Here is an 18,752-nt window from a genome sequence, read left to right on the forward strand (position 1 = left end):
CAACTCATCACACGTTGTGGCACCGCTGCTGCTGCTCTGCACTGACTATGTTGACTGGTCTGGTCTCGTGCGTGTGTGTGTGTGTGCACTGTGCACGTGTTACAGTTTGCGGTAAATCTGATTGTAGTCAAGCCGGATGTCTTCTTTTGTTGAGAGCTTATAGTATGTCAGCTAACAAAATGTCTGACCTGTTTTTACCTGCATCACGACTAAGTCGGGAGGCAGACGCCGCCTTTCATCTGTTGTCGCTGTCGCTGTAACCGTTTCAGTGCCACGCTTTGAGGTTGTTTTTAGGTTCCGTTCATCCTCCGTTCCTTCTGGATCGGCTTCGTGTGGGTTGCGCCACCTCGCAACATTAAGTCCTTCTTCATTTAACCGCAGCTGAATAAGTCCCGCGCAACCCTCCTCCTCCTCCTCCTCCTCATCTTCCTCCTTTATCCCCATGTTAAACAGATTTGCAACAGAAGTGTTTACTGTGCGTCGACGCTGTCATCTCCAAACGTCGCCGTCACCGCTTTTGAAAGGCCGCGATCTTGCCGCTAGTTAGCAGCAGCCCCCCCCCCCAATAGACAGCCTCGGTGCTTGAGAGGGAAACGCTGTGTGATGGTGTGAGTTCACAAGGAAAATAATGGGGTCATAAACAAATGTGGAATAGTGGCATGAAAATAGCAAGTTGTCAAGACGGAGGTATTTTTGTAGTTTGTTTCACAGTCAGTGAGCTGTGTTGATGTAAAGCTGTGGAGTCATTCGGAGTGTGACCCCTTTGTGTTCAGGTTAGCAGCTCACTTTCCCCCCCCCCCCCCCCCCCCATCTCTTGTGTTTCATATTATAATCAAAGGACATGCCGTGTCAGTGTTTGGCAAGAATGTAAACACATTTGTCTCCGAGTGACGGTAAACGCACCGGGGATAGCTCACAGATTAGTGGGCCTGAGTGTTGACAAAAGGGCCGTGTTGGGACAGCAAAGACGGGCTGAGAGCGGAAACCCCAGCCGGCCACACACACACACACACACACACACACACACACACAATGCCTTGAAGTCGCCCGACGCGTTCTGTCTTTCTAAACAGACGAGAGTCGACGGAAGAGACTCCGGCTGCAGCACCGAGCTTTTGATGTGTTCCCCTCCCCGCATTGTTTATGACAAACTAAGGGCGGAGGTTGCATTCTGCTTGTGGTGGTGAGGCTTTGTTAGGAGAAGAAGCAGACAAAGGGACGTCTAAGTTTCTTCTGTTTACTCTTTCAGATTGAAAACCCCAGGTATTTGCGAGAGAACCCCGATCCCTTCTCTGCGGTAAGTTTTCTCTCTTTTCTTTTTTTATTGTTACGTATACAAAAAAGTGCCTCCTCAGTCACCTCATCACCTAATCTCCCTCCTCTTTATCTCTGTAGACTTTCAAGCCGAGTTTCGGGAGGAACAGCACCCTATTGGATGATCAGGGCCCACAGCTTTCACACAGCAAGGAGGTGTACTCCTCAGTAAGAGCCCTTAACAAACCCCCCAAAAACACACTACCTGAAAGCTTCTGTGTGTGATGAACATCAGAACTCGTTAATGCTTCTCTTTTCTACATCCAAAGGAAAGAAAATGTTCATTCCAATGAGCCTAAACTCTCGCTCCTCACAGTTCAGTACGCTCAGCATTTGTATAGAAGCAAGTGTTGAACACACGCAGGAGTCAAAGCTCTCTTGACTGCTTTATGGCCCCTTACAGCCGTTCACGTCCAGCTCTGCGCATAGTTTGTATTGTTGAAATGGCCGCGGCCAGCGTTCCTCTTAGAAGACAAAAATAATGCCGGCTCCCAGTGATGACAGTTTTTTTCCTTATGTGGATTTAAGCTGAAAATCCCATTCTGTAAGCACGCTTTGAAGTCCCAGCCCCTCCCTCCCTTCCACTCCCACCCCCATCGGCCTTTACCCGCACTGTTAAATATAAAACCGAGCATGACTTGGCTGTAATAGCCGTGGCTTTTCATGTCTGCTTGGGGGAAAGCGCTCCAGTCAGCTAGATGGGCTGCACTGGGAGAGAAAGGGCAGAGAGAAAGGAGACGAGACGTGATGGACTACAAGGGTGTTGCTTATTGACTTTGTCATTCACATGCATAGACAAACACACACACACACATACTCCTACGTACACATCCACCCACGTCGGCCGGTCTACCTGTGGTTTGATATTGAGTGTAGCAGCACCAATACGAAGACATTAAAGCCACGTCCCATGCTGTTTGATCCTGCCTCAGACTAGCTGACCGGCTACATACTGCTGTGTGTTGTAGGGAATATGAATGTATCACCTCTCAGAAAACCGTGTTCATCCTCTGCACCAACTTTACTTTGATACACACAGAGTTCCCAGTTCATTAGTTACTCCAGTACAAACTACAGTATCTAATTCAACAGCTCTGCTGATTATGTTTATACTGAGGCAGAGGCTGTTCAGGAAAGTCACAGAGAAGCACTGGGAGGAACACATTGGGAAATTAGAGGAAATGGTGCAGAGCCGGAGTATTCGTCCCCATGGTGCTCAGGTTTGTGCCCTTTGCCTGCTGCGTTTCTGATGTATTCTTCCATACACAGAAGGTAGAGTTTTATTAGAATTAAAATACAGCTGTAGGGAAAATGTGAGTGAAAAAGGAGACGTGTCCATGCATTGAAAGAGAGACCGTTAAAAGTGTGTCGCGGCCTTACATTCTATTCCTCCAGGACTTATAGACGTCACCGCCAACAGACTGTGCTCGTGCTTTTTAGCCATGTTAGCGGCTCTGCTTTTTTTGGGGGTGGCAATTTCAGCCGGTCGTGTGCTCCTCCCATTTGTCCCAGACTGAATTATCTCGGCAACTACCGGATTGATTGCCATGATTTTGACGTTTGTTTTCCCAGAGGATGAGTCATATTGACTTAATGATTCTCTGACTTTTTTCTCCAGCGTCACCAGCAGGTCAACGTCTTCACTTATCCTGCGAATTATCTCGACATCTGCTGGACAGATTGGCACAAAATTTGGTGCAGACATTAATGATTTCCAGACGATGTACCCTACGGATTTTGGTGGCCCGCTGACTTTGCCACTATGATATCGGCAGTTGTATTCTTTGGTAAAATGTTGGATGGGTTGCCATGAAATTGGCTAAACGCCAATCCCCCTCTGGATTGTAATCTCAATGGTGATCCTTCTAACTTTTCATCTAGCCACCATCTGGTCAAAATGTTGAAGTTGTCCAATACTTTATGGTTTATGACCTGCAAATCTAATGACATTCCCATCAGCCGTATGCAGAACCTTCTCTTGAACTCCGCTGCATTGTGCCAGTGCATCTCCCATTCCCATCGTGAGGTTCTGGGAATTCCCTTTCGACTGCACCCTCTGCCCCGTAAAAGAGGAATCATAATAGGTCTGTGGTTTATGACGTGCTATTGTAAAGCCCCTTTTTCTTCTGGTGTTTATAATTTAAGATGGCCCCACTGATCATGTGTCTTAAGTCGGGAACTCTGAACCCCACAGGACACAGCTGTTACCACACACACACAGTACTTTTCTATAGAAGTGATTCGAGTCACCAGTCCCACCTTCACCGTGTCATCCTCAAAAGCCACATCAAGCTTTCCTGCAGAACCGTTTGAGGCCTAGTCCAACCCCTGCCGTGGCGTGGCTGTCTAGGCCCAGTCCAGGAAATCACAGTGACATCACTGCCCCTTAATCCTGAGAGCCTAGTTGAAAATTTACCCCGGTTTAAAGCGTTATACGCGCCACATGTTCATTAAGCTGGCGGCAGCTTAACGAACATCTCCGCTTTCACACCAAACTCATCAGCTTCTGACTCGCGTTGATAGGAATGCTGACTGCTCTTTTCCTACGGAGCAACGAGCGGCAGCTGAGAAGCATTGCTTTGAGTCACTTCGCTTAGACAGCGCGTTTGCTCATGGGCGAGTTTGTGGAAAGTGTCTGGCGGGGGGGGGGGGGGGAGCAACGAGGTCCCGCTAATCCGTCAGCACGCCCTAGAAGTGCTCAGCGTTATGAGGGCTGGGTCTTTCTTCGGAAATTCAATAAAATGGCGACTGATGAATTAGGCTCAGCCATAAAGCTCGAGTTGTGCGAGTACAGAAGAAGATGCCGAGCGGCTGATTAAAGCACCCCGTTCTTTCTTTTAAAGTTTGCATGTGATTGTGTGCGTGCTGTCTTCAAGCTGACCCCTTTGGTAGCTGACCTGAGGGACTTGAGTGTCTTCGTATCAAGCAGCCACACTCTAATGGTCACGAGCCGCTGACTGGGGATCAGATCCCTTCTGCTTTCTGTTGCCGTAATGATGCCGTCTCTCTAATCTAAGGATCCTCTGGGACGGAGCTCTCGGCCTGTGATTCAGAGGGCCGGAGCCTTTCGTATCTGAACGTTTTTCAAAGCTAGAAAAGAGCAAGCTAGTGAGCCTCCGTAGTTTAAAGGGGACCAGTTCCTAAGACTGATCCAGGCCGAGAGACGCAAGAGACCAACCATGTTCCATAATGATACAGCTCTTTCAAGCCATTCTGTACTTGGTTCTTATGTACTTGATGTATTTGTATCAGCAATTTTGAGTAGCAATCTGTTTACTTTACTCTATGCCTGGAACTACCCTTTTCTTGAAACTATGACGGTAATTCTTCCACACGTCAGATATTCAAACGTTCTTTATCCGACCGTACTATGTGGACAGACTGCAGTAAATTAACTCCTCGTCAGCGTGTGGAGGTGACATGGAGCTGCTCCTCAGTAGATAGCAGAACGCTGTGCACCGACTATCCTCCAGCATCTGTGTTTACCGAGGAGGAAGAAAAGACGCACCGGGGCATCGCGCGTCTCCGGCACAGACGGAAGGAGACGCACAAACGCAACCTTGCTTTGTGGAGCCCAAACAGTTAGCAGGCGATTTGTGAACACGTCCCTCTGAGGAAAAAGGCCTTGACCCCCCCCCCCCCCACACACACACACACACACACACACACACGCCGGTTTTGAGAGCAGAAAAAGCAGCTGTTTCCGTCTTCTCCTTGCATTCCATCTCCCTTTTCTTCCCTCCCACCCTCTCATCCTTTCATGAGCGGAGTGTCAAAAAACATGGCATCTTACAGCGCTCGGTACAACTCTGAAGAAGAGAAGAGGGGGAAAAAAGCTGTAGCATCCAGTCGGGCTGATTGAAGGCATCTCAGACGCCTTAGGTGTACGACATCCCTCCTCCTTCCTTCCTTCACTGACGACTTTATAAACAAGTTTCAAACGCCCCTGATCTAGTTTGACAAACTTTCTCCAAAGAGCTTTTGAAGAGAGGATGAGAAAGTGACTCCCCCACATGTGCTTTTTTTTGTTGTTTTTTTGTTTGGGGGGCGCCAGCAGAATCGGGTCCCCACTTACTCGTCTGCTTTTCAATCACTGCCATCTCTCTCTCTCTCTCTCTCGCTCTCTCTCTCTCTCTCTCTCTCTCTCTCTCTCTTTCGCTTTTCCCCTTCTACTCTGACAGGTCTCCTGTGGTCGCCTCAATCGCACACGAAATGGTGGTAAACCAAGAAAAGAGATAGCGTATAAAGAGAGAACACTTAACGCAGCTTTGTCAAGGATGAAGAGTACATGTCGCTCAAGTGCAGTAATGGGGAGAGGCATCTCGAAGGAAATTTCACGTGTTAGTTGTACTTTTATTTATTTCTACTCAGACTAATCATCCAACATTCAGTGCTGACATCTTAACAACATATAACTCTTTGATTATCGATGCCACCATTTCAACACCAACGCATGCAGATTTTTTGTCAAACATCCAGAATGCCTGTCCTGTATTGTATCAATATTTAACACACTTAACCACACCGTAATTGAATATTATTTTTAATCAGGCCATCATCACAGCTGTTCTCCCTTTTTTGATTTTTTTTTTTTTTACCCAGAGAAGGTCTAATGTGGTTTTGACTGTGCCAAGCAATGTCATGGGGATTTTCTACTTAATTGTTTTGATGACTAGAACAAACAAGAGCTAGCCCCGGGATATTGTTAACCGCTGACATGTTCACACACACACACACACACACACTGCTGCACTTTCAAAGGAGGAACATTGTCACCCTGCTGCAGGGTTGATTAACACGCTAGAACAGACGCTGACTAAACATGAGTCGTGACTTCACAGCGAATGGTCAGCCATATTTCTGTCTGCGCTTCTCTCCGTCTTGCCGTGCGTTGTGTGTGTTTGTGAGTGGAGACTTCTTCTGGGTAATTTGTAGCAAACTAACTAGAAAGAGTTGTGAGAAACAGGATGAGAAAAGCCCAATGTTTTACTTTTTTAGCCCCACTAGTCGTAAAGCTTCTGAGTCGAATAGAAAATGCGTAATGAGCGTTTCAGTCCCACATGCCCGCTGTCCTCGGCTGAAGATCGTGATATTTCTGACTAATATTCTCACGCCCAGAGATGTGATGATTATTTCCAGTAATGATGACTAATCAATCATTTTGTATGAAGAGACCACAGAAGAATTGGTTAATTTTTCTTTTTAATTTGGCTGTAACCGTGAAGCCGTCTGTTAGGAGATCTGCTCCAACGTGCACATGACGGCGCTGAACTTTTGATCCTCTGAAGATACCGTGCTCAAATGAAGACAGCCACTCTCTTAATGATTAACTGCTGCGTGTACTCAGGAGTGCACGCTGGCTGCCACTTTGTTGTGCTTACTACAGACTGGCACGTACACACATAGAAACACACACAGTTGAACACATCTAAGCTCCACGCTGTGTGTTTTTTTTGAAGCTCTGCACACGGATACGTTATATGTAACGGACATGTTTTAAAATGTTAATGTGGTTTATTTCATCATCAGCTGCGCTTGTGTGCAAGACGGGACACACTATCTCCTTTCATCCAGATTCATGTTATCGCTTTCATCCTGTCACACTATATGATGCTTCTTTTTTTTTACCATGACATGTCTCTAAGATAGAAAGTTCTGGCACGGATCTCAATGTTTAACTCCCTAGAACAGAATTTGTTACTTGTGTTGCTTTGTATTAAGTAATATTTAATCCCTCAGATGTTTGTTTTTTTTGTTTACCAATTTAGTTTGGCGTTAAAAGTGCTCCAGAAGGCCATATAGTGTTACATAGATAGATAGATAGATAGTTAGTTACTTTATTAAGTACATATGTGACATTTGGTTTTCTATGTGCTTCCAGACTGAGATGAAGATCAAAGTCCTGGAGTCCAAGCACCAGGAGGAGAAGTTGAAGATGCAACAGAGACACGATGCAGATGTTGAGAAAGTAAGAATCAAAATGTAAACGCAGTAAATACTCTGCCCGCACTATTTAATTGCTGGCTGTAGTTTGCAGCGTGTGAGAAAAAGGCGTATTGACTGAACTCATTTCAGGATTTCTAATGGCTCTTTGAGTTAACAATAAATTATGTAGCACCACGAGTTATGCCACAATAGATTTGGCTGTGGGAAAATGACAGAAAGATGTAAATGAAGTTATTCGTGCTTTGATATTCATACTTTGGCTATAGAATGCTTTTCTTTGGTTGCGATTGGCATGAAATAATTTGCTCATAATAATTTGACTACATCTCATTAGGCAACTGTGATTTCAAGTGTATAAAACCCAAACTGAGCCGGTACTGGTAGAATATCCACTATATAAAAAAACAATCCTCATAGTTCCATTTATTGAGAAATAACACACCAAGAGTTTGAAATGACTGGGTACTTTCTCCCGGGGACAGTGGACAGGCTTGGTCTGTTAACTCGAGTGTTCATGAAAACTAGTTGACCCGCGTTACGATGCCCGTCTGTGGCACTCGATTCCGTTTGGTTGGCTCATGAAAAGGAAAAAGAACGAGTCTCTCCTCTTCTCATCGGCCCGCGTCTTCAAAGCTCTTTGTCAGCTGGAGGAAAATAGCAGTAACGCTGCTTTATTCCACACTCGGTGCCCATCAGTCGGGCTGCAGATCAAGCACCTGGGATCTGTCACGTCCCTGCTATGACTTGCCTTTGCTGCCACAGAAGCTTTTAATAAAAGGAGAAAAACAGTCCAATTTTCCCTCCACTTAAAGATGCCCATTGCTTCTTTGGGTTTGACAAGAGACAGGATGACAGCTAGCTCCCCCCCCCCCCCCCCCCCCCCACCCTCGCTCCCTCTCTTTAATTACACACAGATTGCAAGTTATGTCCGATTTAATTCCCTCAGAATTTCACCCAGTCTTCCCTCTAATGGCTTCAAAGGGGAGTGATTCAGCTGATGAGCCTGATGGAAGGTGGGCGAGCTAGGTTTAGTTCTAATTAGTCTCTTTACTGTATGAATAATGCATAGGTTGCTGAAAGGCTGCTGGTCATTGTGGAGAGGATGACGAGAGAACAGTGTGTGGATCAGTGCTGTGTTTAGTTCTAAAATATTGAATAACCTCGTGTGAAGAAGCACATCGTTCTGATTATGCTAATGAGCAGTAGACCACAGTGAACACCAGAAGACAATAGAGGGTAGTTAATAACTGTTTTGTTTTGAAAGCCATTGGGATTCAATCACATTTGTGTTTTTGTTGAGCACTTTAGTATACTCGTGTTCTAACTCCACATACTGTAGGTGTGTTTCTTTTTTTCCTCCACGTCGCTCCTTTCACTGGTGATATTGGTATAAGTCACGGACGGCCAGCTGGATTCCCACCATGCATTAGGATGTCTTATAAAAGCCTAAAATGAGCACCCTAAAAGCTGTCATTTCCCACGTTGTAGTGCACTCTCCCCGGACCCGGCTGCGTTTCACCGCCTTGCTCGGTGGACCCCTAAAAATCCAACGGTCTCTGGGCTGGATAAATTGAAAAAAACCGCCGCGTGTCCCTAAATGTTTGGTGAACTTTGCTCCAATTGCCCCGTCCTCCTTTCATCTCCCCCGTCCCATTCACACACACAGAGAGGACGGCAGGCTTGGCGACTAAGTGCACTTGGATAGAACAAAATGCTAGAAAGGAAAGGTAGCTTATGGGCTTTGGGACGGTTCTTAACGGAAAAAAAACATATTTTCTAGCCAGAAATTTAGAGCATCATCTGTTTGTTGGAGGTCTTATTTGGATGGGTAATACCAATGTCTTTACTTTGGGAGAGTATATATATATATATATATCGGTAAGTTGTGTGCAGATTCAGCATAACTGCCCTGGTGATGAAGAACAGGCAGTAGACACTCCCTCAGACCGACTGCATGATGTGCACGTACATGATGCAGTCGTGACATCTTCCTCCTCAATATGGAGAGTGCTAGACTGTCCTTCTATCCTGGAGCTCCAACTCTCCATGGCCTTATTTAGCTAATGGCTCACAGATGGCGGCGGCGAGCAGATGCAGTTACCTCATCGCACCTCGGCACAGGTGGTTCACTCAGATGGCATTTCACTCCGTTAGCCTGTAGCCTCCTTTAGGATTAGATTAGTCGTGTGGAGGATGAGGCCGTGTCGGGCCATACGGTGAATTATGTCGACTAAATGTTCCATGTCCTTTTTAAATAACATCTTAAATGTACTTCATGTTCATCATGATTGCTAATCTGTCTTGTTGCAGTGTTGACTTGCTAGCAGACTTCTTCTTCCCTGCCTTGTTGGCGTGTTACAGCCACCTGTATATCTGTTTAAAGATGTGAAAAGTGTGTAAAGTACCTTTTTTAAGGGTGATTACAGGTTAAAATGCTGTTTGTCTGTTTATATTTGTTTCACAAGTAGACTTCTAACTTTAATAGCTACTGGGGAAAGTAAAAAAAAAGCTTCAGCTAAAGACACTTTAACAAGAACCTCTATCATGTATGCAACTTAGCCATTTTGTCAGCAGTAAAAAAAAAAAAAACAATATCCTCCGGTATGTATTTAAAAACAATCTCCCTCTTCTTCCTCCTGAGATTCTGGACCGAAAGAATGGTGAGATTGAGGAGACGAAGAGCATTTATCGGGCCAAGCAGAAGGAATCGGAGGAGATGATCCGTAAGCTGGAGAGGAGAGGTGAGAGGTCACGGGCATTGCAGGGTTAACTGGAAGGATGTTTACACTGGTGTCTCTGAACACTCGGTGTAAAAAGCCCCAAAAAGATACAACTCCACAAGAGACACTGCACTGGGTGTAGAGCGACGTTCTCCAGCTGCGCTGTTTAATCTCAATTATAATCGCACAATGTCTGCCTTTTTTATTCATATCCTCTCTTCCTCCTCGCTTCTCTGTCTCTATCGTGTGTCTCTAAAAGCATTCGCTGAGAAACGTCTCAACTTTGCAAAGGAGCAGCGCTACTGGCCATTTTACTGTAGCAATATCTTTATTGACATTGATTTACTGACAGCGCATCAATGGGCATCACTCTATGTCTGTGTTTGAGTGTGAGTGTGTGTGTGTGTGTGTCCATCCATCTGTGCACATACCCTGAGGCAGGGCCTGACTGCTCTCTGTGTGTGTGTGTGTGCGTGTGTGCGTGTGTGCGTGTGTGCGTGTGTGTGTGTGTGTGTGTGTTGTTCCACAGTTCAAAGTGTGCTGCGGGAGTCCCAGGTCATCTGCGAGAGCAAAGAGAAGCAGATCGCTGAGCTGAAGAATATGTCGGATCAGAGCGCCGGCTCCCTGAAAAACGAGTGGGAGAAGAAGGTATGAGGAGAAGTTGAAGGGTTTGGATATTGTGCAGCCCCCCCCCCCCCCCGCCGCCCCCCCTGTAAGCAGCCCTGAGCCAGAGGAAGACTTTTTGATAGCTTGAGACTGGCAGACTTTGCTGGAAGCAGGCAAAGCTCTGCTGTACTGTTAGAGAATATATTTATTCTTTCATGCTGTGCTTAAGTTAATGTGTTGAAAAATGAATGCTCTCTGCTCTGGGTGAGTTGTGTTTTCACTCCTGATAGCTCTCGCTAACCGAGCTCAGTAAGATCCTAATGCAATCTCCACTCATCTCTTCAGGGCCACTCAGCGTGTGATGAGCTACAAATCTTTCTCAGATGTAATAATAAGAAAATCGACTTCGCTGTAGATAAATGTGGTTTATTCCCCTTGAATAAGCAAGACATTAAGATGCATAAAGAAATAGATTCTAAAAGAGACGGCGGCAAAAAGTAAATGAAGCAAAGTAGACGTGGAAATAAAAGGAAACAGATGTGCGACTGATGCTTAGTTATCATCTGCCCCTCCAGCTGCATGCTGCTGTCACAGAGATGGAGCAGGAGAAGTTTCAACTGCAGAAGAAACACACTGAGAGCATCCAGGAGCTGCTGGAGGACACCAACCTCCGGCTGGCTAAGATGGAGGCCGAGTGTAACGCTCGGTCACACGCAACCGTGAGTACAGGAACGCGTGTTTAGCTATCGATCAAGCTGCAGGAACCTTTTTAGTTTTGTCTGCGCGTTATTTACAGCCGCTTTGCGTGTATCAAGTCAGAACACTTTGAACAACTTATCCCATCATGTAACATGATTCAACTTGGATTAGTACGCTCATGTTTATTCCATCCGCCTGTCGAGCATTCGCTCGCTGCTGTTGAGGGAATTCATCTCAAACAGCAGCAAGGAGATGTTCAGACACCTCGTGTGGGCAGATTATTTTCTATACCAAACACCAGACTTTCACCGGAACAAACAGGATTTTGGGTGAGGAGATATTTAGGTAGGTATTTATGCATTAAATTCTCCCCTTGTTTAGCTCTAAGGAATGTGTGTACATGTGTAAAACAGTGACCCGTGTCGCTCCATGGCTCAAATGAAGGGAGACTTCCTGTAACCTTTGGGCGAGAATGACTCGCGTATCTCACCTCTGTCATCTTTAAAAAAAAAGGTCTTTGATCCAAGTGTGTATGCATGCAGACACACACACACACACACACACACACCTCCCAAAGCTCCAGTTTCTTTGATGTCATATGAAAGGATTTGGGGTTTTAAGTGGGATCGTGCACATTACACTAATGGGGATCATCAACACCACGGGCCAGTTGAATACACTGCTTCATAAATAGTATTGTTATTAGAATCAGCAATCGTGGGCTTGCATACGTATCACACGTATCGCTTCTGGCCTTAATCTGTCAGCAGGCCAATATTTAAAAGGCATCAAACACTGGACAGGGCAGGGCCGGTGGTGAGGCCTCTCTTTTAATAATTAAGGGCAGACGAGGCCCCGAGAGAATGAAAAGAGCCACTGTCACTGTAAATTAGCTGCTCTCCTGCTGCGAGTTTGGCCTGACACACACACACACACACACACGTGCCTTCTGTAGGAAGATCAAAGTGAACTTTATCTCAGGTGAGTTATTACAGCACACTTGTTTTGTGGATGGCGTCTCCAACCCTAAATCTTTAGTATCAATGTCCTCTTGTGTTCTTTTCTTTGGAGAGAAGGTTCATTTTGCTCTGTTGACTTGTGGCCGATAGTAAAACAGTTCAAGATACCATTCAGAAGAGTTCAGACATGTTGTACTTGGAGATTATTCAGTCCTCCACCACTTTGACCCCGCAGCTTCAGTAGCTTTGCGCAGTTAATGATACTGTATGCCGATTCGTTTCAGGCTGCTCCTCCTCCTCCTCTGCTCACTGTGAGGGGGAGACGTAGCTGCTAATAAAAGGTTCATGCCCAGAACACAATGTGCAAAGTTCGCTCGGTTCACAGTTAAAGTATCCGAGCCAAGACAAACTCAGGCTGATGATTCATTTTCCTTTTTAAATAGCAGTGAAATGAAGACTGTCCGTCAGCCCAACGCTACCTGTTTAGGTTTCTATCTGCGCAGATCAAAGATCTCACAAGGGGCTTACAGATATGTCAGAGGTTGTTGTTTTTGGACGCAACCTATGAGCAGGTAGAGTGACTGAGTAGGTGTTTGAAAAGAAAGACAAGCCGGTATCTGTCTAGCTATTGCGCCATTCCAACTCTAGACTGTAGTCCATGCATGTCCGTAATTAAACTGACTGATAATGGAGATATGATTAATATGGTCTTGTGGTTTAGAGATGAACTAGTCGGAATAATCCTCTCTTTGTACTGCCGATAGTTGGCTGATTGTTGAGCTAGTATTTTGTTATTTCTTTCTGTTGTTAGGCCTGTGTACTTAAAGTCAATATTGTCTTAAAGTGGTATCAGCCTGAGGCAACCAGATCTGTGCATCCCCAGTAACAGTCATGGTAAAACAGGCGTAAACGTTGCAGTATTAGTAGGAGCATTTTGGTGACACCTGTCCCACAAGTCCACAGTTTACACAGTCTTCTTTTCTTATGTCTTCGTCCTCTTGCTGCTCCACTGCTCACACAACGTCCATGCATACACACACAGCCTGACAAGCCTCAGGAGATGAGTGACGCAGGCTGTCTTCCAGATACCAAAACTGTAAAAGTTCATCCACCGTATGACTTTTTTTTTTTTGCTACAAAATTACATGTTTTTTTTTTTCAAACTTCAAAGACTTTGTCACTTCTAAATCTCTGAAGGGGAGCAGAGCTCATACCGTACCTCATGCAGTCTGCTCTTCACACCTTGTAATTCTCCTTCTAAAACACCTCATTAGGGGACGTGATTTGCTCCCTCCCGAGTGTGTCCAGGTGTGCCCCGGTCCAGCCTCGGCTCTCTGGCAGGAGATGAGAAGAAGAAGCGCCTCTCCATACTAAGTGTCAGCACGCGTCCCAGCACAACAGAGGCCCCCCTTGTTCCTCTCCTCGGCGCCCCTACGCCGCTAACACAAATATCTCTCAGCAGCCTCGCTGGGCGCTGCTCTCGCACTCCGTTCAAACACACGGCTCCCTGCTTTTTTTTTTTTTGCCGTCGTTCCACCTCCCTGTCATCGCCAGCCTCTGTCATCGTCTAAATTGACTAGCACGCTCCATCTTTAATTAATCAGCGCCCCGTCATCGCCTTTATCAGCCTGCCCACGCCGCATTCCACGCTGTAACAAGCGCACGCATACAAAGACTCGCATGCAGGGGGACAGTACATGCACAGAGGGGACGTTTTCTCTTCATCGGATCGGTTGCCGGAAGAAGCTGTGTGCATCAGCTGGTCTTTGATCTTTGTCTTTATTGAAAATCTGAATCCTGTTTGAGCTTTGTGCTTACAGCGGAGTTATCTAATCTCAGCCTTAACACACGTGATTAGTTTGATTGTTTAGTGTTCTGAAACACAAGTTGGACAGTGTACATTAAAAGTGTTTCAAATTACAGTGAAGCTCACTGGTCTGAACCTCGCCTTGTTTATATTTCCTAATTTGGCCACATGTGGCCAGAAACTACGCACTGTACCTTTAAGCAGCTGAGACTTCAACAATCCTGTTACAGTCCGATTTAATTAATATGATAACTAGACACTATACACTTATTAAATAAGAGTTACATTGTACACCCCATTCCTCCACATTTCTGTGTCTCATGTCTGCCGTGGGAGAATGCAACCCTCTGACCCGTGATGTGTTCTCAGGCTAGCGCCCTTGCTGGTTCAAGCTGCTTTGGTGCAGTGATTTCTGTGTATGCTTGCGGGTTTCAGGAGCAAACGGCGCGCGAGCTGGAGCTGCGGGTGAAACAGCAGTCCGTGGCGGTGGAGAAGGGCAACGCTCTGCGTCAAAGGACGACGCAGGAGAAGGCCCAGTTGGAGATTCACATTGTATCCATCAGCGTCGAGCTGCAGGAGGCCAACAGACGGTCTGTGAAATTAGAGAGCGATAAAGGGGGGAGAGGGTACTATTTTAAACTATGTATTTGTCACATGTTACTGTCAGGATGCATGTAAGGCACCAAGAAACCCTTTAAATCTGCTGAGACCAAACTAGAGCAACAGGGAGGGGAAGTGACTCGTGTAATTCTTTAATTGGGGAATAGGAACAGGTTATGTGTTAACCGCCCTGTCGTGCTCTTTAACTGTCAACAGACATCTGATCCTGCAGAAGGAGAAGGAGCAGCAGAGTGAGCAGCACGAGCAGACCGTGCAGAAGCTCCAAGCCAAACACGAGACTGACCTGAGCCACTTGCATAAGGAACATGCTTTGTCTGCTGCCAAGGTCCACATTACCAGAACACCTCGACGACGCTCTCCCTCCCAGCCTGACAAACATACAGTTATATACAGGAGGAGTATTTATCAATGTCCTCTCTGTTTCTCTCTTCCAGTCTTCTGAGGTGATGGAGGACTTCGAGAAAAGTATAGCGCTACTCAAACAGCAGCTCCAGGACAGTCAACACCGAAGACACCAACAAGTCAGGGTACGAATTAGGGGAGGGGGGGAGTGTGGCATGTTTTAAATGTTAACATTAAGGTTAGAATGGGGTCTTTGTGTGGTGTATCACCGTATCACCTCCGCCACACAGTATCATTCCAACTCTGCTTCCTTCCAGGATCAAGAGATGAAGTTTCACCAGGGAAAGGACGAAGTGCGGATCAACTGTGAGAAAAAGGTAGTGTGTATGTGTGCGCTTCAGAGAAAGCGATCCACTGAGCTCCGTGGCGTCTGTCGTTGCATTAAAACAGCCCTGGACACAGTTATTACGGTCAAGTAGAGATCAAAGCCCGGAGTCACATGTTCCTTTTTTCGTTCCCCTTACTTTTATGTCTGGTCTCGTAAAATCAGGGCCGTGATTAACAAGTAGATGAAGGACTGGGCGAAGAAGAAAGAGAGCAGGATGGGAAATGTATGATTTAGCATAAAAGGTAGAAAGTTGAGAATGGGGAGTTATAAGGAAATCTGAATAAGCTTGTAGAGTCGCTCTGCAAAAGAGCACGTTGAAAAGAGACATTTCTCTCATTGAAGTGTGCACTGTCAGTGTACCCGGGCCTACACTTAATTTACTTTTACTTTTGAGGGACCCTCTTCAAAGCCACAGCGCAGCTGTAAACCATAGAGTGAAGAGACCACTCTTAACAATCTGAGCCGGACCAGACCGGTCCAAGCCAGACTTCTTAGGTGAAAGTTGGGTTTTAAAGACCTGCTGCACCTGGGTCATCTTCAAAGTGCCAGATTGTTCTAATGTGTGTGCTCGTGGCAGGCTGGCGTACCCAGAGACGGGGCCCCCCTCTGGCTGAGACACCTGCAAGAACTTAGCAGGCCTTTGTGCACTTCAGTCAGGGTCAGGGAGAATTTCAATTAAGCTTCTCCGAAAGAAAGTCAGTCGTTTTGTGTGTTTCTTTTATCCCGTCCTTGTAATATTCTTCTGGACGGTAAGAGGAGATTTAAACAATGAAGGAAAGAGGAGTCAGGGGTTCACTTTCCCGTGAAAGATTCCTCTTCCCACTCCTCGGGAGTGGTAAACGAGACGCCGTTATGGAGGCCAGAGTACGGTATCTGGACGTAACAGGGGCCCATATGGCTGCCACAGATCCAGAGTGAGAGGCCCTCTCTGATGGGGTGATAGAGAGAAGAGACGAGGCCAGATGCACAAGGTCACAGACAGCAGAGTTTTGTTGAGTGATGTTTGATGGTGTCTGCTTGTGCACTCACTTCCACCTCTCTCTATCTCTCTCTGTCTCTCCCCCTCCCTCCCTCCCTCCCTCCCTCAGGTTTTGGCAATCCACAATGAAGCAGAGAAGGAGAGAACAGAAGCAAAGAGGAAGATCGCCAAATTAGAAGATGCACTCAGGTACAGCGAGAAAGGCCGAACTATAAGTGGTAATTGTTGTAGTAATAACAGTGAACCGTTTTTAATTAGTACTGACTAGAGTTAATAATAAAAAATGCAGTATTTCCTGTGGCTAAACATTGATCCTGCATTTATTGATGGGAACATTACATTTTGGATACTCTACTCAGCATTAGGGTTCATGAAAACAAAAAGCTTCACCCACACACACTTTACTGGATCAGTTCTAATATCGTTTTCACATTGGTGAGAACGATCTGTGTGTGTGTGTGTGTGTGTGTGTGTGTGTGTGTGTGTGTGTGTGTGTGTGTGTGTGTGTGTGTGTGTGTGTGTGTGTGTGCGTGTGCGTGCGCTCTGCCTCCTTTGCTGTTGCGTTTCACATAGAGTGCAAGCTGGATGCTCCAGATATAACAGAACGTGATACAGTCGGGGAGACTTTTGGGAAAAGATGTTTGCGTGTGCAAACGCAGTGCTGCACAAAACTCGATCACGATCTAAGAATATCATCAAAACACCGCGATAGCGCCTCGGGTTGTTTGACAGGTTTATGGACAAATGTTCTGCTCTATTACCGTTTGTACTGAAGCTGCCCTCCCCCCCCCCCCCCCCGTTGGTCATTTCCAACATACATAATTCTAGTGGAACATTTATTTAACAGTTATTAGTATCACACACTTGAGCCTTGACTTTGTGGCTTCAAACTTTATTAGTATGATCAAAGACTCAAGTCAGAAGGCATAAACAACTCTCTAACAGTCTGCATGAATTCTGGATTAAGGTGGAGTTTGGCTTTAAACAGCCAACCCCTTTGCACACTCTCTTTGATCTTTCTTTTTTTTTTTTTTTTTTTTTAGAAGCGTGGGTAGCGCCGGTAGAGTACAGAGCCTGGTAACTGTGGAGAGAAGTCACACCAATCAGAGCTTCACACGTGATAAGACTTTGTGTTGTCTTGAAGAAAAATAGCAAACTTGGTCCGGCTGTATGAATCTGCCTCAACACGAACAACCGTGCTACTAGAAAATGTAACACTTAATAGATTTAATATAGAATAAGAACATCATGAGATGATGATCTTACGCATGAGGGAAACGTACGTTTAACATGGAGTTGCTCTTGTTGATGATCATTACCAAACTCTGCAGTTCCCCTCAGCTCTACACATATCGTTTTAGCGCCTTTCAGCGCTTTGTTTTGGATTCGTGGCCCATAACTTCACTCTCATCAATCCCGTTCTTCTTTAGTTTCCCCTCGGCTTCTTCCTCCCACCCTTCAGCTCTATCACTCCCTCCCTCCTCTCCAGAGCGGCTCACTCTGCCGACACCCCCAGACGTCAACGGACTCCCTCCAACCAGTCAGAAGAACACACCATATTACTCGGTGCCGGGCGAAATCTAGAATGCGTTCTGCACAATTAAACATGACGCCCATTCGACAACCTCAGCTCCAGCTGCAGCCATACGCAGCCAAAAAGCCAGTCACAGTGCCATCACCCCCCCCTGAGAAGTCTTCAACTCTTTGTCACAATATAACAGCAGCCCAGAGGCGGTGGGTTTAAAAATAACGGGTTGAGCGGGTTTATGGCGGGTTGGCTGTTTTTTTCTCCTTAGGTCCTAATAAATAGCCCAAGGCACTCTGTGTCTTAGCCAAAGACTCTTTAAAGTGGCTTCTAAAGACAAGGACGGATGCTTCTTCGATGAATACGGAATTGCATTAAGCTGTAGGACATGCTCATTACTGCTGCTCCTTTGTGTTTCTGTCAGTGTGAGACGACACGGAAAGCTAATGTTGCAGTTTTGTGGCATTTAGTATTCAGCATGAAAGATCTCAACGGGACATTGATGGTCGTGCCTGCTTATTGTTTGCGTTTGTCATTGTCGGCTCGGCAACAGAGGACGGGCTTAAACACAGCAGACGGATCCGTTTGTGCATAAATTATCCCTTGTTGTTAGTATCAGTAACGAGCCAGTCGTTCCCTCGCTTAGTGTTAAACACTGAGAAACTGCAAGTGGCCCATCGGGCTTCTCAGCTAATTAAGTACTCCGACTCCAAACACACACACACACAGACACACACACACACGCACAAGAATCAGTCTGATGTCTACCTGCCTGCTGTCGAGGCAACACTGATGGCCTTTAAAGGCGATCCAGGAGAACTTCAAAGACGTAGCGAGAGACCGCAT

At 46.0% G+C, this 18,752-nt stretch overlaps 1 protein-coding gene across 1 annotated transcript in view; it reads left to right on the plus strand.

Annotated features, from left to right (window-relative positions):
- Positions 1-18,752, plus strand: part of cep112 (centrosomal protein 112) — an 83,875-nt gene that overhangs the window by 8,961 nt on the left and 56,162 nt on the right. Inside the window, exons 7-17 of the mRNA XM_076086021.1 lie at positions 1,250-1,297; positions 1,396-1,482; positions 7,196-7,282; positions 9,902-10,001; positions 10,510-10,628; positions 11,162-11,305; positions 14,487-14,641; positions 14,868-14,997; positions 15,107-15,199; positions 15,332-15,391; positions 16,491-16,570. Of these exons, the coding sequence (XP_075942136.1) occupies positions 1,250-1,297; positions 1,396-1,482; positions 7,196-7,282; positions 9,902-10,001; positions 10,510-10,628; positions 11,162-11,305; positions 14,487-14,641; positions 14,868-14,997; positions 15,107-15,199; positions 15,332-15,391; positions 16,491-16,570 (1,103 nt within the window). The remainder of the gene's footprint in view (positions 1-1,249; positions 1,298-1,395; positions 1,483-7,195; positions 7,283-9,901; positions 10,002-10,509; positions 10,629-11,161; positions 11,306-14,486; positions 14,642-14,867; positions 14,998-15,106; positions 15,200-15,331; positions 15,392-16,490; positions 16,571-18,752) is intronic.

This window comes from Anarhichas minor, unplaced genomic scaffold, assembly GCF_050575085.1.
Source record: "Anarhichas minor isolate MPS153535 unplaced genomic scaffold, ASM5057508v1 ptg000007l, whole genome shotgun sequence".
Taxonomy (NCBI): domain Eukaryota; kingdom Metazoa; phylum Chordata; class Actinopteri; order Perciformes; family Anarhichadidae; genus Anarhichas; species Anarhichas minor.